Source organism: Cyprinus carpio, chromosome A7 (genome assembly GCF_018340385.1).
Source record: "Cyprinus carpio isolate SPL01 chromosome A7, ASM1834038v1, whole genome shotgun sequence".
NCBI classification, from domain to species: domain Eukaryota; kingdom Metazoa; phylum Chordata; class Actinopteri; order Cypriniformes; family Cyprinidae; genus Cyprinus; species Cyprinus carpio.
In genome coordinates, this window is record NC_056578.1 from 37739786 (window position 1) to 37760826 (window position 21041).

A 21041-nucleotide genomic window follows, 5' to 3' on the forward strand; every position below is an offset into this window, starting at 1 on the left:
TGCAAATCTAACACCGGTCAAATCTAACACCTCAAAAAAACAGCATACCTTCAGCAAAAGTGGTAGTTCAATCATGAAAACTCTCTGAAGATTTTAGCATGGTGATGCATATGACAGTGTTAATGTATTTGGTCTTGGCAGAATAGATCTGCTACACTGCTGCTGAATTGCTGCTGTTGTTGGTTATTGCTGTAGTTGTAGATTACTGCTGCTGCTGCAAGCAAGTACAGTAACTTGCTACTGCAAATGCATATGGCGATACGGTGCCATGAGTATTTAAGACATACTGCTGCTGCTCAAATAGCATATAAAATAACCCATAGCAGGTCTATACAGGTGGAGCTGGGGAAGGTGGAGGGTTTCAGAGAAACTCTGAAAGCGCACTGCAGGAATCTCTAGTGAATGCTATCCAGCCATATAAATGCAAGGCAGTAAGCTCATTGCCTGCATATGCAGCATGAACCAATCAGCTTGTGCCAAGTCGTTTAACTCTCTGAATATCATTGTTACGTTAACAAATCGTCACCTGTGCCATCTAGAGTTTCATGACTAAACTATATATTTTTCATGCCATGGGGCTGCTTTTCATCAGCAGCATTAAAAAAAATAAAAATATGAATGGATGATACAAAATATAGGGTTGTACTGCAAGAGCTTTGGGAACCAAAAAAGGCACAGAAAATAAGTTTTCAATGTTGGATTTGTAATTCAGAAAAAAAAAGAAAAAAAAAAATAGAAAAGGATTTGCAAAGCTAAATCTAGCAATTTACTGGTAAAAGAAAATAGTGTTATAAAGGATAAATATTCAAATGTAGACATTTAGACCTTTGGCAAATATTTGAGGTGACTTATATGCAGGGCTGGAAATGGGGGGTGGGTGATGTCACATGGGGGGATGGAGTCTGGGGAGTGAATTTCGAGGTGGGGCGGCATTCCAGTTCCAACTGCTTATTTTTTTTTTTTTTTTTTTTTTTGGGAAATTACAGTGATTTCTATATTTCATCCATTCAATGGCCTACGAAAGTGATCTAAGTTTTGCACATAAACATAGCGCAATATGTACTAAAACATAGCGGGATATTTGTGTCTATGGTTAGCTGCGCAATGCTGCCTTTTGTTATTGGCCATAATACCCGAATGCTATATTTATACATTTTTCTTTTAATATTTCTATATTCAAAACTTTTTATTTAAAACATTAATCTTATAAAATAGTTATTATGTATTTAAATGCATTCATGCCACCTCTGAGCCCCATTAAACAGTCTTTAAATATTCCTTAATGCCACATTTGTGCACCTCCTAGTGCAAAGAGGAAATGTTGATGCTGATTTCATTCGACTGATTGAATCTTATTTTAATTTTATTTATTTTTTATTAAATTTTTTTTCTTAAAGTTTATAAATATACATTTTTTGACACAAAAGATGACATACATTTAATAAAGTTAGAAAAATGGCATTGACAAGGTACAAAAAATAAAAATAAAAATTACATTATAATGTGCAAATTCACACACAGTGTATCTGTAATTTGGCCAGAATTGCGAGGTGCCTGTCTTGATATTCAAGAAGGTTTAGAGAAAATATTAAATAAGATTAATATTATTATAGATTAAAAAGGTTTTTATAATTAAATACTTCCGAAAGGTCATCTAAAATTACCATTATTCCCCACCCCCCTCCAAGTCTCCCCAGTGAATTTTGGCCATTTCCACCACTTCTTATATGACAATTCAAATGGAGCAGAAACGTTGTTGTAATTGTAATCAACAATGTTGATTATGTAAATAAGTCAATTTACATGAAATGCACCAACATGAAAATTAGGTTCCCTTTCAGTCGGTCACTCTCAACATCATGTCAGAGACCAACGAATTGGGATCTCGCTTTAGAGAGACCAATCTACTCTGAGTGTAAACTAAACAAGCCAATGCACACTGGCATGCAATGATTGCATCTAGCTGCCGCTGATCGCAGCGTGAGTATAATTAGGCAGCAGATGCAATGCATACTCAGCTTTTGCTTCAGAGCTGAGCGGTTATACTATTCTGCTCCTGACTTTTTGCTTGAGAAAGAGACTGAATGAGTTCAGCTCGCTCTTTGGAGCTCGAGCGTTGACAGTATGGTGCTTCAGTGGTGGTGGTTCCCGTGTCGAGTGGATTGCACACATCAGGCTGCACTACCCACTGTTTATGTTGCAGACGGCCATCACCTCTGTGCACTTCAGTACATTTAAAAGCAATTTTTAAAAGAGCTTTCACGGGTGGACATCATTTTAAAGATGCCTTTCCACCTGTGCATTTCTGGGTGCAGTTGTTACCTGGCATTACCTGATGGTCACGTGTCACTGCCTCACGTGTCTGGGCATTAAGCACACTGAGGAAGCATTTATGGATGAGTCATGCTCTCATTGCGGGAGAATGCAGACCAGGCACTGTTTCCTGCAAAGGGGCAGGATTCCAGTGCCTCTGCCTAGATCTAGAGCTACTCCTGGCAGGAACCAGTGGGGTGGGGGGGTTATTTCTGGCAGTCGTCTGTCTGGTCTAACGGTGAGGAATTCCCCCCGAGGAACCAACCACGGAGGGCTCCTCTTTCCACCAGCATCTTGCAGCCAGTGGAGCTGCCCAAAGAACAGTGGACCATTCCGTGGGGTACCGCTTCTATCCTTTTGCGCTCCTGTCAAAGATTTGATGTCGATCGCTGCATTGGAGGATGAGCTAAACCTTTTTGGAGATGATGATCCAGCAGCGCTGCCACCTTCTGGGCAACCAGTGGTGCGGGATTTATATCCAGAAATGGTGGCTATGCTTGCCTGGGCCGCTGAGAGGGTTGTGCTCTAGTGGAAGTCTCCACCATGTCCCGAACCTCTGAGGCTGAGTGATTGGTTTTTCAGGGTGGCTCGCACTGGTTCTCAGGGCCCCACGCCTTTGCCGTTCTTTCCAGAAGTGCACAAGGAGCTAACGGGGTTGTGGACTGCACCTTTCACTCCCAGAAACCGCTTCGGTAGTTATTCCACCCTCACCACCCTCGATGGTGGGGCAGCGTGGTGGTATAAAGAGGTCCCTCTGGTGGAGCGGTTGGTTGCGATGCAATTGTGTCCAAATACTGCTGCCACCTGGGGAGGAAAGCCGTCACTCTCCTCTCAGGCCTGTAGGTACTTGTTGGCCCTGACCTGTTATTGCAGGTTCATCAGGCCAAGGCATTGAAGGACCTACACGAGGGTGGTCACAACCCAGAAGTTCCCCCAGTTCTCTGCACCGCTACTGACCTCGGGCTACATGCAGGAGCACCACCTCTGGCTGTGTCTGGCTGACATGAGGGAGTCTGACAAGATCCAGTTCTTGAACGCCTCCGTGTCCCAGACCGGCCTGTTCAGCGACATATTGTAGAACTTTACCCAGCAGTTCTCTGCCACATAGAAGCAGACCAAGACCATCAAGTACATCCTGCCCTGACACGCAGCTGCTGCTTCCACCTGGCCGCTGGCGGCAGTGCCTCAGTCTGCTCGTTGCTGAGGGCGGCCCCCTGTCTCCACCCCCGCGCAGCAGAAGCAGCAGCCTCCAGCCAAGCAGTGCCATGGAGCTGGTCGCAGGTCAAACCTGGCGGTCAGCGGAAGAGCAAAAGGCCTTGAGACTGGTGACCCAGAAATGGAGACAGCTGCTCTTGGGGATATAGTGAACGCACCACTCCCTCCCCTGGAGGAGGGCCGGGCGGAGAATCATTTAATTTGTTTTTTCTCACCCAAAACCTTGACAAAAGAGCAGTTTCCTCTATCTCTGGGTCCCCAGAGGGGATGGGTAGTTGTGGACGAGTGAGTCCCGGATCACACTCACCCTCCTCTCTCGCCACTGAGCAGCAGTGGACAGTTCGAGGGTGCTATGGAATGTACTACTCACGCTCCCTCTGCCCGAATGCAGGTAAATGTTGCGCACACTCAGACCCCGCTTCATACTGGCCACAAGACGCCCAGGCCAGGTCCCAGCATTCCTCTTCGCTGCCCCACCGCGGGTACATCAGTGGTTCTGTTGGTGTCACTTGTACGATATCTAGGAGCCTGGCTAGCGCTGCCCAGCCCATCTCGCTGGCTCCTTCAGAGCATCAGACTCGGGTCTGCGATTCAGTTCACCCGGCATCCTCCCAAGTTCAGGGGCATCCACTTCATTTCAGTGAAGGCTGCAGATGCCCCTGTCTTGTGTGCAGAGATCGCAGTCCTACTGGTGAAGGACGCGATAGAGCTGTTCCCTCCAGCCGATATGAGGACGGAGTTTTACAGCCCTTACTTTATTGTACCCAAGGAAGGTGATGTGTTACGACCAATCTAGGACCTGCATGTCCTTAACCAGGTCCTTCACAAGCTACTGTTCAGGATGCTCATGCAGAAGCGCATTTTCAGGTGCATCCGTCCCTGAGATTAGTTTGCAGCAATCGACCTGAAGGATGCGTACTTTCAGGTATCGATCCTTCTGCACCACAGACCCTTCCTGCGGTTTGTGTTTGAAAGGACGAGAATATCAGTATAAGGTCCTTCACTTCGGGCTATCCCTGTCGCCCCTTGTCTTCACGAAAGTTGCAGAGGCAGCCCTTGTTCCCCTGAGACAGCAGGGCATTAGCATTCTCAACTACCTCGACGACTGGCTCATACTACTGACTCAAAGATGGGGCACCCTGTGGCACCCACATCCAGACCTATGGAAACTTCATGTCTGGTTCCTGGACGGGACACATTAATTAATCAACTAATACATTAATCAACTAATTGGAAAAATAATCAGTAAAAAATGCTAGTAGCAGTCCTAAATACAAAAGTGTCTTGTCTTGCTCTACTTCATCTCAAAATATGTTAAACATTTTATTATGGATGTAGTTTTAATAACCCCACTCACACTGATGTTGAAAAAAAGCTATCTCATTTTTAAAGTGCATAACAATTACAACCAGATCAAAAGAATGGATTTTGACAAGAGATACAGTAAATGGTGCCAACTTGAACTATCCTGCCAAGAAAGGAGGGCCATTAGAGTCATTAATCCTTCAAGAGTGAATCCATTATCCTCATTACCCCATAGCCTGCTCAGAATGATATAGTTTCTCACCCTCACACCAAGCTCCACATTCTCTCCTCCGTAAATCTCCATGCCTTCATCCAGCAGACCGATCTCTGCGAAGTACTCCCTGTCCACCACAAAGCAGCCAATCAGGGCCGGACTCCTAGAGATTTACATTATATAATAACATTAACTGAATATATATTTATTGTAATATCAGCTAAATAAATAAATAATCATTAATTCCCAAATTAATAAATTGAACAAAATACCTGATTGGAGCAGAGCTGTTGTTCAAGTTCCACCAGGATTTTGGTGGGTTCAGATACCGGCACCACAGTTCCCAGTCAAAGCCCTGAGCGGAGAGTGGGTACTCCTCAATCTCAAATGTGTCGTATTTGATGTTATCAAAAGATGGAGATATAATTCTGGTTCTGTCTTCTTTGATTCTTTGGAGAATAGGCTCAGCCCTGTAAACATAATACAATCATTTACCACCCAGTGAACATGCTTTGTTCCAAAAATAAAAAGGCATTTTTGAGTATGAAACGTGAGGCTGAACAAACAGTGTGTTCTCAACACGATTTAATAACAAACAATGCCTATACAGTTAACTCATCCTCAGTAATATTTTAGGACTAATTCTTCTAGAGAAATGCAAATTGAGCAGTACAGTATGGCTTTAAAATCACATCAAAGCTGATTAAAGGCAAAAAATTCTGGGTGTTATTTAAATATGCACTGACATATCTGGGTCAGATTGCTATGAGAGAAACCATGGTGTGCATCCAGAACTGCTTTTGATGATGAAGGGCATCTATGTTATCTATGGTCATACAGGGCTAGGTTAAAGATATAGTTAATCTAAGAATGAACTCGATGTGTTGATGTGTTGTGAATGAAATATGGAAGTTAGAGTTGAAGACTCTGAGTGCATAATAACTTAAGTTTCAGTCTGCTCCTCACATTATTAATAACTCAGGCTCACTGGAAAAATGCACCTGTGGCAATATTTCTGCATAATGATATTAAGGTACACATTCATCAACACTTTCGAAGTGAAATCCAGTGAGTAAACATTAGATAAAAACATATTTGCTAAAGAAATCGTTCCAATTCAGCTTGCTTCTACAAGTATTGAGGTCTTTTATGGGGCATCATGTTTCACAGGACTCATACCCAAGCAATCCACTTCACAAGTGCAAAGCTGTACCAGGTGCGATACCAAGCAAGTTTAAAAAAGCCTTACATAAGGACCATTTTATGTGATGCAAACATCAAAATGTATTAGTTTGCAAATCATGTAATATGATAAAACAGTTTCAGGTCACAACATAATATTGTGTAAGGAATCTTGTGAAAATAAGTCTTTATTAATCAATAATCTTCACTGTAATCATAATTTGTGTGAAAAGAAATTTAAGTTGTTGGTGTTTTACAGCTTCTAGTGTTCATTTCAGCTGGAAACTGCAGTGAATTGTAGATATAGGTAAGTTTTTGGATCTTTGCATAAAAGGCATGTTTTTCCAGCATATGCTGCACATTAAGCCTTCATATGGATTAAAAAAATATATATAGTACAGAAGTAATTTGAACTACTTTTAAGCTGCATTTTTTGTCTTTTGCACTGTGGAAAAGAGGAGTGTTTGCACTCTTAAAAAATCCTTTTATGTTTCATGGAGGAAAGAAACTCATAGGGGTTTGGAGCAACATGAAGATGAGAGAAAAATGAAGCAGTGAACTAGATAAGGCTGATTTTTTCTTTTCTTTTTACTTCAGATCTTTTCAGGAAAAAAATTCCCCTCAGTTCCTGTCAGTGCTTGAACAACAGCACTGATCCTTTAGACTATTTCAGTTGAAAGAAGCTGTAATTACAGTCTGGCTATGAAGCGCTAGGAATAGCCAGAATTCTCATATCACCCACCATCCAGTGTTGAACTCTACGTGGGCGTCAAACAGGGCCACCACAGGGGCAGAGGCAGCTCTCCAGCCACTCACACGTGAGCGGATCAGCCCCTCCTGCTTACTGTGCCGCACCATTTTAATGAAACCGGGCTGCTTGGTGTTGGTCTCCTTGACAAAGTCCTGTAATTTCTCCTTTAACTCATCTGGGAGGAAGACAGAGACAAAGAGAGAGAGGAAGAGCTGTAACATTACAATGTCTCCTGGAGGAATGTCCTCATTATTCCTGGTCACAGCAAAGAGGATGTTGTTGTTACAGTGTGTGTGTGTGAGTACGGGCTCTTGGGTCCGTCAATCACGTTCACTTTAACAGAGAAGCTGTACTGAACCAGGATGTGCAACTGCATGTGATGCTTGAGTGATACGGTGTGCTCCAACACCAAACAATATCTATCATAGCATAATGATAATAATAATAATACTGACACTATAATAACAATACTAATATTAATATTAATGTTATTTGCTCAATTATTATTAATGATTCATATTATTATCAATGTTACAACAGTATATAATTTTAATATATTTTTATATATTTTTCTGTGATGAATAGGAAGTTTAAAAACAGCATTTATTTGATTTAGAAATCTTTTGAAACTGTATAAATGTTATGAAAATACTAAGTAATTTATTATTGTTTTCTTTTTTATTATTGTTGTTCTTTTTTTTATCTTACCCCAAATGTTTCAATGGTTGTTTATTACAGTTAATATTAATATTAAACAGCAAACAGTTTTCAACATTGATCTAAGATCTACAATATCGATGAAACTTTAACAATCTGGCAACAAGTCAAAATGAAGGTGCCTCACATGAATATATAATGCAAACCAAGAAGAAATGTCATTAAGTTTTCATTTGGGTCCTTCATGTGTTATGCTTCACTGTTAAATTGAATTCTTATGATTTATTTTCAATTTCACCTCAATTTCTCCTTCTCAGAGAAAAAACTGGTGGGAGGGACTGTAAGATCTTGAAGATACAATAGATGTTGATGTGAAAAGGATAAAGACAGACATGATTCCACCATCCATACAACATATTCATTACTGTATTTCATAAAAGGCTGGTGTAAAGACTGAAACTGATCAACTTTTAAATGTATTCATTTAGAACAATCTTGAGATCTCAAACTGCATGCAATGCAAATTCTTTTTTGGGGAACTGCTACAATGGTTATGCCATGTTTGTATGTTGGCAATATCAAGTGGATGAATATATGGATATGGTAATCATTTAGTATCATGCTATACGTCAAAGAAGCATGGTATTACATCTGAAAGCATGACTGAATCATGGTACCACCATGTTATCCATGTTATTTTTTGGTAAGCGTTTGTGTAGTTTACTCAGTCGAGGGCCTAATCGTCTTATTCCCTGTTTGCTGGGGCTAAATTGATTTTCTATTAGGTTTGCATGACAAACATGTTTGATGATTTCGCAGATGGTATAGCCACGGGACAGGGAGAGAATTAATTCCACCAACTCAATTATCTGTTGCTGTTAAAACAAATAAATGATCATAAAGACTTCAAAAAATAAAACTCATCCAGACAAGGCCCAGCGGTACACAAAGGTTTTTAAAAACCGCTTAACAGCATAATATAGTGAAATGGCTCATCAACTCATTAAGCAGAAAATTATTTTGTGCACAACTGAAGGTTTTTTTTTTTTCTTGGTGCAGTCCTTCAAACCCTTCATTTGTGAGTATGTACCAGCATCGAGTTTTACAATGCAAATATGACTTTTCAAGTCTTTCAATTGTGGATTGGAGTATGTTGCAGTCTTTCTATTCTTTAAATTCTCTAAATTCAGTGTGTTACTTGTCGTTTGTTTGTAATTAGTGACTAAGTAGCAATTTCTGCTACTTGTAAAATCATTTTAAATAAAAAAAAAATTATAATAAAAAACTTATAAATCTCTAATAAAACCCCATGTTTGTGATTTTTTGCAGAAAAAGTGCTACAGTAATTTATTAACTGTAAATTACAGTGCCTTACCATATATGATGAAGAACTGTAAATTGCATTATATGGAAATTTACTGCAAACTATTGTAAAATATTTGTTTTACTGTCAAATTATGCTGTATAACTTACAGGCATAATAATATTCTATCATTTAATAAAACATACAGTTATCAGTTGTAATTAGATTCACCAGTATGCCAACACGTAATACCTAAAACTCCCCATTAACATTAGGCAGTTTTGATTTATATGCTGTTTAATGTTTAATGATTGCATTATTTTATGTTTCTGCTTCTTCGCCAAAACCAACACAAATAACACATATACAAAACCAGGGTTCACAGGGGTGAATTTGAATACTACTACTACTACTACTAATACTAATTATTATTATTATATATTATTATTATTTTAAAAAGCTGCTCAAAACACACCATTTTATCTTGTAAAACATACTTAATGTTTAATTTACAGTTTAAAAAAAAAAAAAAAAAATCTCAGTTAGAAAGAGATTCTTCAGAGAGAATGATTCCAGTGTAGGCGATGATTGACTGAACTTGTAATATGGACCAATCACAGCGGTTGTTATCTGACAGTTGTTTTTCTCTATTTCCTTGCCGTTAATGATCCTGACACTGGCCACAGGTATGACCGAAGCTAAAGGTCACTTTGTAATTCACCTTACCCTTGAGTGGGATGTTGTGCTCAGCCAGGCTCATGCCTATAGAGTTTATCCTTGAGCGAACGGCGTCTCTCATCGATCACTGAGATTGTGGAATTGCAAGAGTGAACGTGAAGAGAATGTCTCTTTCAAAAGCCAGAGAACATTGGATATGAACAGCTTGTGGCTCTACAAATTGCTCTAATGCTTTACTCCCGCCTGCAAATATGAGTTTTATGATTGAACCGGGAGACACTAAATGAAATCTGTCTTCTGATTTTATTTGACAGCGAAAATCCCTCTATCCTCAACCTCACCAAAATCTTTCTTCAAAGCTCATTAGAGCAGAACTTTCATCTCTGTCGAAGATGACTGATTAACGTATGTGAACAAATAGCAATTGACTGGAAGATCTATTGAAGATACTATCATAATAAAACAAAGGATAGCAGGTCCATTATCTCATCACCATCATGACTGAAAGCATCAATCTTTCATCACCATTATCTGAAGTGCACTTCTTGTTTCACTCAATACCAAACATTAAGCTTGACTAAATCTACTGTTAGCCATTATAATATGATAATATAAAAGAAGACCGACAAGCTGAAGGTCTAAGCAATCTTACTGAGTGTCAAAGCATTTAAGGAGACATTTATATTAAGTCCTTGATGTTAAACTTAGACTTAAACTAGCATTCATTTTTGAAGGATCTCTTGTGAAAAACAAGTACACATTGGCATACTTTTAAAATGAGTACTAATTATTCAAATGATGCACTTTAAAAGAATATTTAAGCATGAACTGAATATCAGTTTTACAGACAGTTAAATGCATGTTATTTGCATTTAAATTATAATTTATTATAGTTTAAATATATATTAAATGCAACTAGCTAAAATTTAAAGTGCTTTTTTGACCCACTTACAGGTAAGTAGGTAATCTTTATATCTAATTTCAATATAAATATGGTTAAAGTGTACTGCTGAATGTACAGTACTGACAAACATTTATTGTAAACTTTCTATAGAAACCTGTATGTCTTTTATTGAAATATATTTTATACATTTGTAATGATGATGTTGCAATTTAGTACTTTAAAAATATGAACTTGTTTCAGCATACTGGCCAACACATTCAAATAAGTGTACTTCTTTAAAGCATGACAAAAGATTATTAAAATATAATCATTTAAAATGCACTTTAAAGTAAAATATTTTATTTGACATTACAAAGTGCACTCATCAGTACAAAATGTACTTTTTTTTTCTGTGCTTAGCGGCATATAAACCATTAGACTTTCACGTTTTTTAAACTTTTCAGCAAGGCTTTGTCATGTCAGTAAGCCTTGCATTTCTTTTCTAGAAAAAAATAGATAAATACTTGAATTTCAAATCATTTAATTCTATTTTAATACATCAAAATTCTCAGTTCAGAATGGCTCACAACCCTGAATATTTAAATTAAAACATCATCTGGGCGAGAGGTATACATAAACACCTCTATTTAATACATCTGTCACAGGACAATCTGTCTTCTTTGTCAATCTTATAGAGATGCAATGATGTATGAAAGTTTGCTCAGGTTCTGTGAGGAAGCCTGGTTTGCCTGCTGGAAGATGTCCTTATTATCCCTGGTCATAGAAAGAGAATCATTAAATCTTTGTGTACATCAATATGGACTCCATGAGCTGGGACAGCTAAGCTGTATTGAACTGAATGTGAAGCTCTCAACCAATATAATGCAACATTCATGAAATCAATTCATCACTCAATCTAACACTCAAAACCTACAATGGCCAGCCAAGACAGCCCTACAAAGTACTATGGCTCCTTTGGCTGCATGTTTGAACTCCCATTCTGACGGCACCCATTCACTGCAAAGGATTCATTCAAGTGATGTTACGCTGAATTTCTCCAAATCTGTTCCAATTAAGAAAAAAAAAAAACCTCATCTGTTTCTTGGATGGCCTAAGGGTGAATACATTTTAGCATATGTTCATGTTTGAGTAACTGATCTTGATGGATTATCTGAAAACAAGTATTATGTTGCATGCAATTCTGCCTCTAAGTTTTTTTATTTTTATTTTTTACTTATTGCCTACAAAAATATATTAACTGAAGATATACTTTCTTTTTTTTTTTTTTTTTTTTTATTAAATAAAGGTTTATTCTGTTACAAAACATAAAACATAAGACAAATTATATATACAACCAATTCAATAAAAACAAAGGAGGTAACCGAAAAGGTGTAGGCTGAAGCCGAGACTTGTTTCGCGTACCCTATTTACAGAACAAAAACAACATCTACGCATCAGAAATTAGGCATAAACAGTATACATGTATAAGCATCTATATACATACAGTATATACGAAGTATATGAAGATATACTTTCTGACAATAAGTCCATTTAAGCTATTTTTCTTTTGCATTTTTTTCTGTTTAGATATTTCTGCTGACCAAAATGCTAAGTAATGAATATATAGCATAATATATTTTATTTATTTATTTATTTATTTATTTATTTATTTCAGTGTAAGTCATCTCTCTCTCTCACACACTCTGGTTATAAGGTGATTATTCATCATTTGTCCACTGCAGAGGCAAAGAAATTTTGTCAATTCATTCTCGGGTTTTGAGGAAAGCGAGATTTCATTTTCTTGACAGATTCTCTGTCAGGACCACTGTTGACATAAAGTCTCATGTTGAGTGGCCGCTTCACAATCTCCATCTATGAATGTAAAGATAAAGCTGTCAGGACTCAGCTGAGAGAGCGGGCCGCTGGTCCTCAAAATGGTACAATTAGTGAGGAATCATCTGGGTCACTTTACCCTCTTTCTCTTCATGTTGTCTGCCGCAGTAGAATAAAGTGTAAGCTGAACCCAGAAGTGGCTCTCACATTAAGGAGTGATGTCGAGAGATAATACTCACAATTGAAAGGACCTGTCAGCTTCCATAGAGCCGCGGGGTGACAACAGTTAGCGCTGATAAAACTAATTAATTAACTAATAATTCTAGCTGTAATGACAAAAGTAAATCAGCATCAGCTGACATACTATGACCTGACACAAAGGATGGAATGACGCTAGCAAAATGTCAAAGACGGCATGTTTTAGTGTGTTTAGTATGACATTCATTTACAATTTTTTTTTATAAAAATCTAGCAGAAACTTTTCGTGACAGCAGCATTTATCTATGCACAACCATGACATTTCTGCAGAGCAGTTTGAACAACTTTGCAGATGATTCTGTGAAGTTTAGGTTGGTTTGTATTTTTCAAGATGAAATGTTTAGGTATCTTCTACGTTAATCTTTGTAATTGTTGGTTTCCTGTGATACCTAGTGAAAAAGAGGTGTGCTTAATGTTCTTGTAGATAATAATAAAAAATAAAAAAAAAATTGAATAAAAGGACACTTATGTGTACTTAGAGTATACTTTTATAATCGGTTCTTGACACAATTAAGTACACTTTTAAAATGTGCATTTTGTAATGATGTCAAATTAAAAGTTTTACTTCCCGATATACCAAAAAAAAAAAAAAAAAAAAAAAAAAAAAGAAGAAGTTCAGTGGCTACCAGCAACTGTTTTGTTATCAACATTCTTCAAAATATCTTCTTTTGTGTTCAACAGAAAAAAAAAAGAAAAAAAAAGAAAGAAACAGATTTGAAAGAACTTGATGCTGAGTAAATGGCAGAATTTTTTGGAATATAAGATCAATATAATTTAAAAATATTAAATGCAATATAATAATACATTTATTTATAAATTGGGAAATTACGTGTACATAATATTAAAATTAAATGAACATTTGTTTCACACAATATTAACAGAGAATTTCTACAATGAATTTCTTCAATGTAGACAATATGATAATGAATGCAATAATCACAAAATAGCTGAAATACAGGATCATTTAACATCCCAACCTTTCGTTATATCATTTTTTTTTTTTTTATTAATGTTAAATATAACAGGAGATTCTTCAGTCTGTCAAATTAATGCACTTACTCCAGCACCAAATTGGTGGAAATTAAAGTAATAATGAGCAAAAAGGCCAGCAGACAAACCCGCTACATGCAACAGTAGTAATTCATCACGTTTCTAAGGTTTAAGCTTTCTGGGGTAAATATTTCTCAGTTTTCAGCTGATTAGTATTCCATCACTAGTCACTTTAATCCAATGAGCAGAGCAGCTAATTAAGTAGATGGAAGGGTTCGACTGAAGACAGAATGTTGAGAAGCCAAACAGCGGTAATTATTAAGACCATAAGCCTCAGACTGAGAACTAGCTAGTCCAACACAAGAGAGCACTAAAAGGAAATGCATGAGGTTGGTGCTGCTTTTTTCCAGTCCCTCAGGAAGCAGTTACGCTAATGCTTCACATTAATGGCACTCGCTACTTGTGAGAGCTTGTGAGACAAACATTACACAATCGACAAACATGTTAAGCGCTTTGTGCTGTGTGTAAACCTACCGTTATTGCTGTTGTCATCTACCAGAATGATCTCTTTGAGTAGGTGGCGCGGGGTTCTGTTCATTGCTGAATGTATGGAGCGCAGAATGACTGAGAGTGCCTCGTTCACAAAGATGAAGACTATACTAACCTGCGGAAGGCTGGACGGGTAAGACATGTTTTTGCATCTGCAGGGACAGATGAAACAAAGGAGCACAAATGTTCATATGTGGAGGCATTTCCAAGAAAAGAGTACAAATTTATGTCCTTTTAGTTTCTAAAACACAAATCCCATGTACGATTTGTTAAAGCATTACTAAAACGAATCAAAAGTAGCTAGTTTTAAACACATCAGCTTACAATGAGGTCTTGACATTCTTGAATGTATCCAAGAACAACAACAAAATTATAATCAGAATTTTGAGATTATGTGGTTCCAAATTCAAATAAATAATCTTATTTCATCATAAATGCTTAACCATTCAAAACTATTAGGCAACTTATTTTAAGGAATTATGATCAATAATGTTAACAAAAAAATCATATAGATTAACAATGAGGAGGACTGAGAACTATTTCATTTTATTTTAAATTTATTATTATTATTATTATTATTATTATTATTATTATTATTATTATTATTATTATTATTATTATTACTTTGTGCTTAATATTTTTGTGGGAGACGTAAGATTTAAACAAAATTATAATAATAATAATAATAATACTTTTATTTATCAACATATTAAATTGATCAAAAGTGAAAATAAAGACATTTAAAATGTTACAATATATATATATATATATATATATATATATATATATATATATATATATATATATATATATATATATATATATATATATATATATATATATATATATATTTCAAATAAATTCTGTTCAGTTGCACTCTCTATTCATCAAAGAAAAAAAAACTTACTTCAGTTTAATAATATCGTTATTAATATTAGAGCACCAATTCTAAATAAACAGCATATTAAAATGGTTTGTGAAAATAAATAAATAAATAAATTGTGTGACACTGAAGACTGGAATAATGACTGCTGAAAATTCACAAGAATGATGGAAAATTACATTTGAGAATAAAAAAATATTTATATTAAATTGTAATAATATTTCATAATATTACTGTTTTTTTTTCTTTATTTTTGAGCAAAAAATGCAGTCCTGAAGGGCATAAGATAATTCTTATTAAAAAAACATCTTAAATTTTATTTGGTACTTCTTAAATTTTATAACTGTTGTCTATTTAATTAATGTTTATTGAATAATTGTTATTAACATAACATAAGATCTCACAAATCTGGGTTGTAGACTTTATTTAGACCCAAAATTGTCCTAAATTTTAGTAACAGAGTTGCAAAACTGCAAATCTCATGCAGAATTTATAGTAAATAAAACAGCTCATATAATATTTAGTTTGACCTCCTAAGGTTTACAATCAGCATTTTCAGAAGGTTAGCCATCTTCTTTTGACAATTTATTAAAACATGACTTCATCTTCAGTTTCAGGCCCTTTTCTGTTTCCTTTACGTGGAAATCACTGAGAAATCTAACAAAAGACAAAATGACAATTAGACAAACAGGACCTTTTTGGTAAATATGGTGGTCTTTACAATGACAGGTAATGTTTTGATGTTCTTGGCAGATTGAGTTTATAACAAGTGGGTTTTGAAGGTTTTCAGACCCAGGTACTCAATAGCAATTTGGCTTCACGGAGAGAAAAGAGCAGATGTGATCAGATGTGAAGGAGTTCTTTATGTTGCTGCCAGCAAAACACATCCAGTAATTACAGGCTATGGAGTAATTATGTTTTTCCACACACACCTCTTTCAAAGCCTGTCAAAATAGAGACGGACAGTGTAAACCGTATGTTGCCGTGCTTTCAACCCATAACAGACTGAAAAAAAAAACTTTCATTTACAGTTCATTTACTGAAACGGTACTGTGTTTTACATTACACAAATTTTCAGCAGTATGATTATACACTACTGGTCAATTTTTTTTTTTTTTATAATTACGTGTTTTGTTTGTTTGTTTGTTTGTTTAGGAAATATGTTTTTTATTCTCACCCACACTTCATTTATCTGATAAAAAATACAGCAAATATAGTAATATTGTGAAATAATTTTACAAATTAAAATAACTATTTTCTATTTGAATATATTTTAAAAAGTAATTTATTCCAGTTATGACAAAGATACATTTTCAGCATCATGACTCCAGTCTTCAGTGTCACATGATGCTAAATCATTAGGGGAGTTCCATTCGACCGTAAGTGGACATTAAGCAGCAAAAACTGTTTTCAACATTGATAATAATAATGGCACATTCCATGGTACATGAATATGGTAATCATTATACACTCTCAGAAAAAAAAAAGTACAAAAGTTGTCACTGGGGCAGTACCTTTTCAAAAGGCACACCTTTGTACCTAAAGAGTCCATATTGGTACCTTAAAAATACATATAAGTACCTAAAGTGTACATATTAATACCAAAAGTATACCTTTTGAAAAGGTACCTTCCCAGTGGCAGCTTTTGTACTTTTTTTCTGAAAGTGTATAGCATATATAATCATATCAGTACATGTTACCTGAGGAGGCAAAAAGAAGGCAATAATTTTCTCATCCGATTTTTTTTTTTTGAGAACACACTGCTCTTGTTTCCCTCCTCTGAGAAAACGCCATGGGTATATATCAAAATACTATTATATTACCATCATATTTCAGTGAGACATGAACACAGGGCATCTGATGACTGCAAACATCGATTTGTGCTCAACCATCACATTAGTTCATGCAGGCATTCACTGTGACAGTGAGTTAAGGACAGACAGACAGTCTTAAAGCTGGACTGTCAGACACTTACCCTTCAGGTCTGTAGTCTGGGATGGGTCTGTCCATAGAGAGGCGGTCGCTGAGGTAACCGTTGTAGCCGTAATACTGAAACATCTTGAGGGCCGCTCTACGGCTCTCTGGCCCCAGATCCTGGCCCCAGTGGTTGAACAAGGACGAGTCGGAAAAAGATCGATCTAGCTGATTGTCATCTCCTTTCAGCGGGGACTCTGAGGGCCAAACAGAGAGATGTTGACATTCCCCTGATGATGAAGCGTGTCACAGAACAGAGGCTACAAAAGGAAAATCACACTGAATGTGTTTACATGCACAGTCTTACACCGATTGAACTTAATGACGCGACAACTCATGATTAAATGCCTTCACTGGTGTTCTTTTATCAGGTAAACACTTGTGAAAAAGAACTGTGCTTAATTGTATTGAAATATTAAAATCTTAAAAGTATAATTTTATAAAACTGTACTGAACAACGTTATACTTTCATGATTGTTTCTTAAAACACTTTCTAATAATGTCAATTTAAATGTTTTCCTTAAAACTACATTTTACCTTAAAAGTACACAAAAGTACGTTTTAATAATCTTCTGGAGTGCTTTAAAGGAGTACACTTATTTTGATGTGTCGACTAACAAACAGTAGAAAAGCACATAAATGTACAGTACTTGACTTTTATATATTTGTATCTTTAGTCATATTGAATATTGAAACATTTGTTATTCAATTATTCAATATTACATTTAAAGTAAATATAATGTACTAAAATTGCAACTTCATCATTAAATATATAATTTAACTACATGGCATACAAGTTTCAAAGGTTGTCAGTCCATTCAACGGTACATTTGAGTCATTTCAAACACAAAAACAAAAACAAGTCCTACTTTTGTCAAAATAAATAAATAAATCAGAATTCAACCAATTACATTTAATATAAATTTAAATTTTTATACATTTTCATTTAATGGCCAATAACATGAAATTAAGCATCCAAAAATAATTTAAATATATTATTTCACTAACTACTCTTTTTTAATTTATGCTAAAAGTCATAAACAGTTAAAGAAAAATCCAGTCGACACATATACATCTTTGCCCGTGACTGTTTTCCCTTTATGTAAACACAAATGCTGGGGGATTTTTGTTCATTCTAACATCTTTTTAAACAGGATAGCAAAATAACAATAAATAAATAAATAAAAATAACAAAGCACATATGTTGGTTTTGTTGTTTTCGTTGTTTATGTGTATATGTTTGTTTGTGTGTGTGTGTGTGTGTGCACTTGGATGAGTTAAATGCAGAGCACAGATTCTGAGTATGGGTCACTATACTTGGCAACACGTCACTTCACTAACTAAAACTAATGTTAACAAATGGAACCTTACTGTAAAGCGTTACCCAAATATCTTTCTATTGACTTTTCTACTGATTAATTAATTGATTGATTGATTGATTGATTGATTGACATGTTCAAACTTCCCTTATGAAAAACGGTTTTAAGTTAAGGATTTTTGTTTTGTGAAAAGAAGAAAGAAAGTGAAAGTCGTGACATTTGTCAAGTATGGTGACCCATACGAAATTGGTGCTCTGCATTTAACCCATCCAAGTGTACACACACAGCAGTGAGAAGTGAACACACCGTGAACACACACCCGGAGCAGTGGGCAGCTATAGATCCAGCGCCCGGGGAGCAACTGGGGGTTCAGTGCCTTGCTCAAGGGCACTTCAGCCATGGGTATTGAGGGTGGAAGAGAGCGCTGTTCATTCACTCCCTCCCACCTCCCTCCCACTCCCTTATATTCTAGAGGAAAGAAAGTCATAGACAGCTGACAGTGAAAAAAAGAAATGCAAAAGTAAAAGTGTTTCTTTCTATAAAAAGAACGTTATTACTGCAGTTATTTCTTATAACGAGTTATTGTTGCCATTTTTCATCAAATTTTATCCACATCCAGTTTATAGCACAATAAACTGTCTAATGTGTTTCTGTTTGTGTTCCTCCAAAGAATTCTAGGAGAAGCATCTAAAAACAGACTATATTTTATTAAAGCAGCAACATTTTTTTAGTGATTTGCTATCTACACTAAGTGCAAATAGCTATTTATACTACTTATTGCAAATAGTGGCAATTATCTGCACTTCAGTATTGTAGTACATTATAAAACCGTATGCAATAATAACTTATTGAGTGTCAATTTTAATTTTAATTTAAATTATTAAATGGATGCCACCTTATTGGGACAATAAAGCCCTTCCAATAACCCTACCAATACTTTATTTTCAACTTTTTGATTATTTGATTTTCATTTTCATTGAAAATAAATGCTTTTCTGATGTGATTTGAAATTTGAAAAAAAAAAAAAAAAAAAGAAGAAGAAAAAAGTTTGTCAAAAGTCAGATTCAAACCCAGAACGAAATGATTTACCATCTGCGCCATTGGAGCTGATGACTGTCAACTGCCTTTTGTAATGTTGACTAGCCGAATCACACTTTTGTGGGTGGAGTTAGTGTTAATAGCCTCTGCCAGCAAGGTGGCCTATTTGCACTTAGTGTAAATAGAAATTTTATTACATTTTTATTAAATCTCCTGAGAACTTAAAAAGCAACCTTTGGGCAATAATATATTTCCCTTTGGTATTCTGGAATCAATCAATCAATCAATCAATCAATCAATCAATCAATCAATCAATACTATCTTCACATTCAGGCCATTCAAATGTATGGAACCCATTCACTGCAGAAAATCCATTGGTGAGCAAGTGATGTACAGTAATGCTAAATCTTTTCCAAATCTGTTCTGATGAAAAAACAAAAACAAACTTGTCTACATCTTGAATGGCCAAAAGTACATTTTCAGCAAATTTCCATTTCTGGGGAACTATTCCTTTCAAAACAGTAATTTTTATGGCTGCACCCTTGATATCTACAATATTTTAGGCTATGGGAACCAAATACACAGAATGAGGAAGTTGCATTGTTGTGAGCCACAGTATTGCAACCTGGACCTGTGTGAAAACATGACTACATAGTTCCCAGTCTGAAAGCTGATACTGAGGGGGTCAGTCTGGATCACTGACGGAATCAAATACAGCTCTGTTGGATACTGGCTACAGCTCTGAATAAACACTGGAGCCATGCTGCTAACAAGCGTGCTTTAAGCACCTGTGGAGAAATTTAATTTATTGGACCCTGTTCACAAACAAACAACATCTGACTGTTGAGATTAAACATCAATATACTGTATTTCTACTTGCTAGTAGAAAATAAGTTCTGTTTTATGTGTGAATGCTTTTTGTACTTCACTTTTGCTAGTTTTTCATATTGCAGCCTTCTGATAAAACTCTCTTAAGACATTGCAAAAAAGGATCTCAAAATCAAATGACCTGGGGCTGCTAGATGGATGTGTTCTCAACAAATACAACTGGTTTTACAACCATGAATTACATGAACTACATAAAGTTGCCGGTGGAGTTGTAGTTATTGATGAATGAACCAGTGTTATTTTAGTACCACAGAGATAGTATTAGGCTATAGTTTTTATTAATATTTTGAATTCATTTTTAATTGTAGATTTTCTGTTCTCATTTCAGTCATTCATTCATTTATTTTTAGGGTTATTTTTTATTGACTTACCCCCCTTAAAAGTCTCTATCTACTGTATGCAGCTAGGAAATAACATTGTTAGTGGCGAGGCAAAGTTGTGATTTGGACAGTCATACTACTTTGAGTTGTGCTTTTTAAAAACATTCAAATCTGAATTTCAGTGTAGTCTCAGACTTTTGAAAAGCACTGTAGTCTTTTTTTACTTTTTATTATTATTATTTTTTTTAATTATTATTATTATTTATTACTTTGACTATATAGCTATTTATTTGTTTATTTAATTAATTTCAGCTTAATTTAGTTATAATAACCCCATCATTGACAGACCTTTTCCACAACACTACTTTTACTGCTTTGAAAGACATGACGTGTGTGTCAACAAATTAGATTGTTAATTCATTAGGGAATAATAAAGAAATAGTGCATACATCAACATATTGCTCATTAGGAGACAAATAGCTAAATAT

At 35.7% G+C, this 21041-nt stretch overlaps 1 protein-coding gene across 1 annotated transcript in view; it reads right to left on the reverse strand.

Moving 5' to 3' along the window:
- The window catches only part of LOC109095025 (polypeptide N-acetylgalactosaminyltransferase 18-like), a 101310-nt gene that overhangs the window by 39761 nt on the left and 40508 nt on the right, over positions 1-21041 (reverse strand). The window contains exons 2-6 of the mRNA XM_042761058.1: positions 16990-17185; positions 14117-14283; positions 6972-7155; positions 5320-5517; positions 5096-5210 (exon numbers count right to left, since the gene is read on the reverse strand). Coding sequence (XP_042616992.1) covers positions 5096-5210; positions 5320-5517; positions 6972-7155; positions 14117-14283; positions 16990-17185 — 860 coding nt within the window. The remainder of the gene's footprint in view (positions 1-5095; positions 5211-5319; positions 5518-6971; positions 7156-14116; positions 14284-16989; positions 17186-21041) is intronic.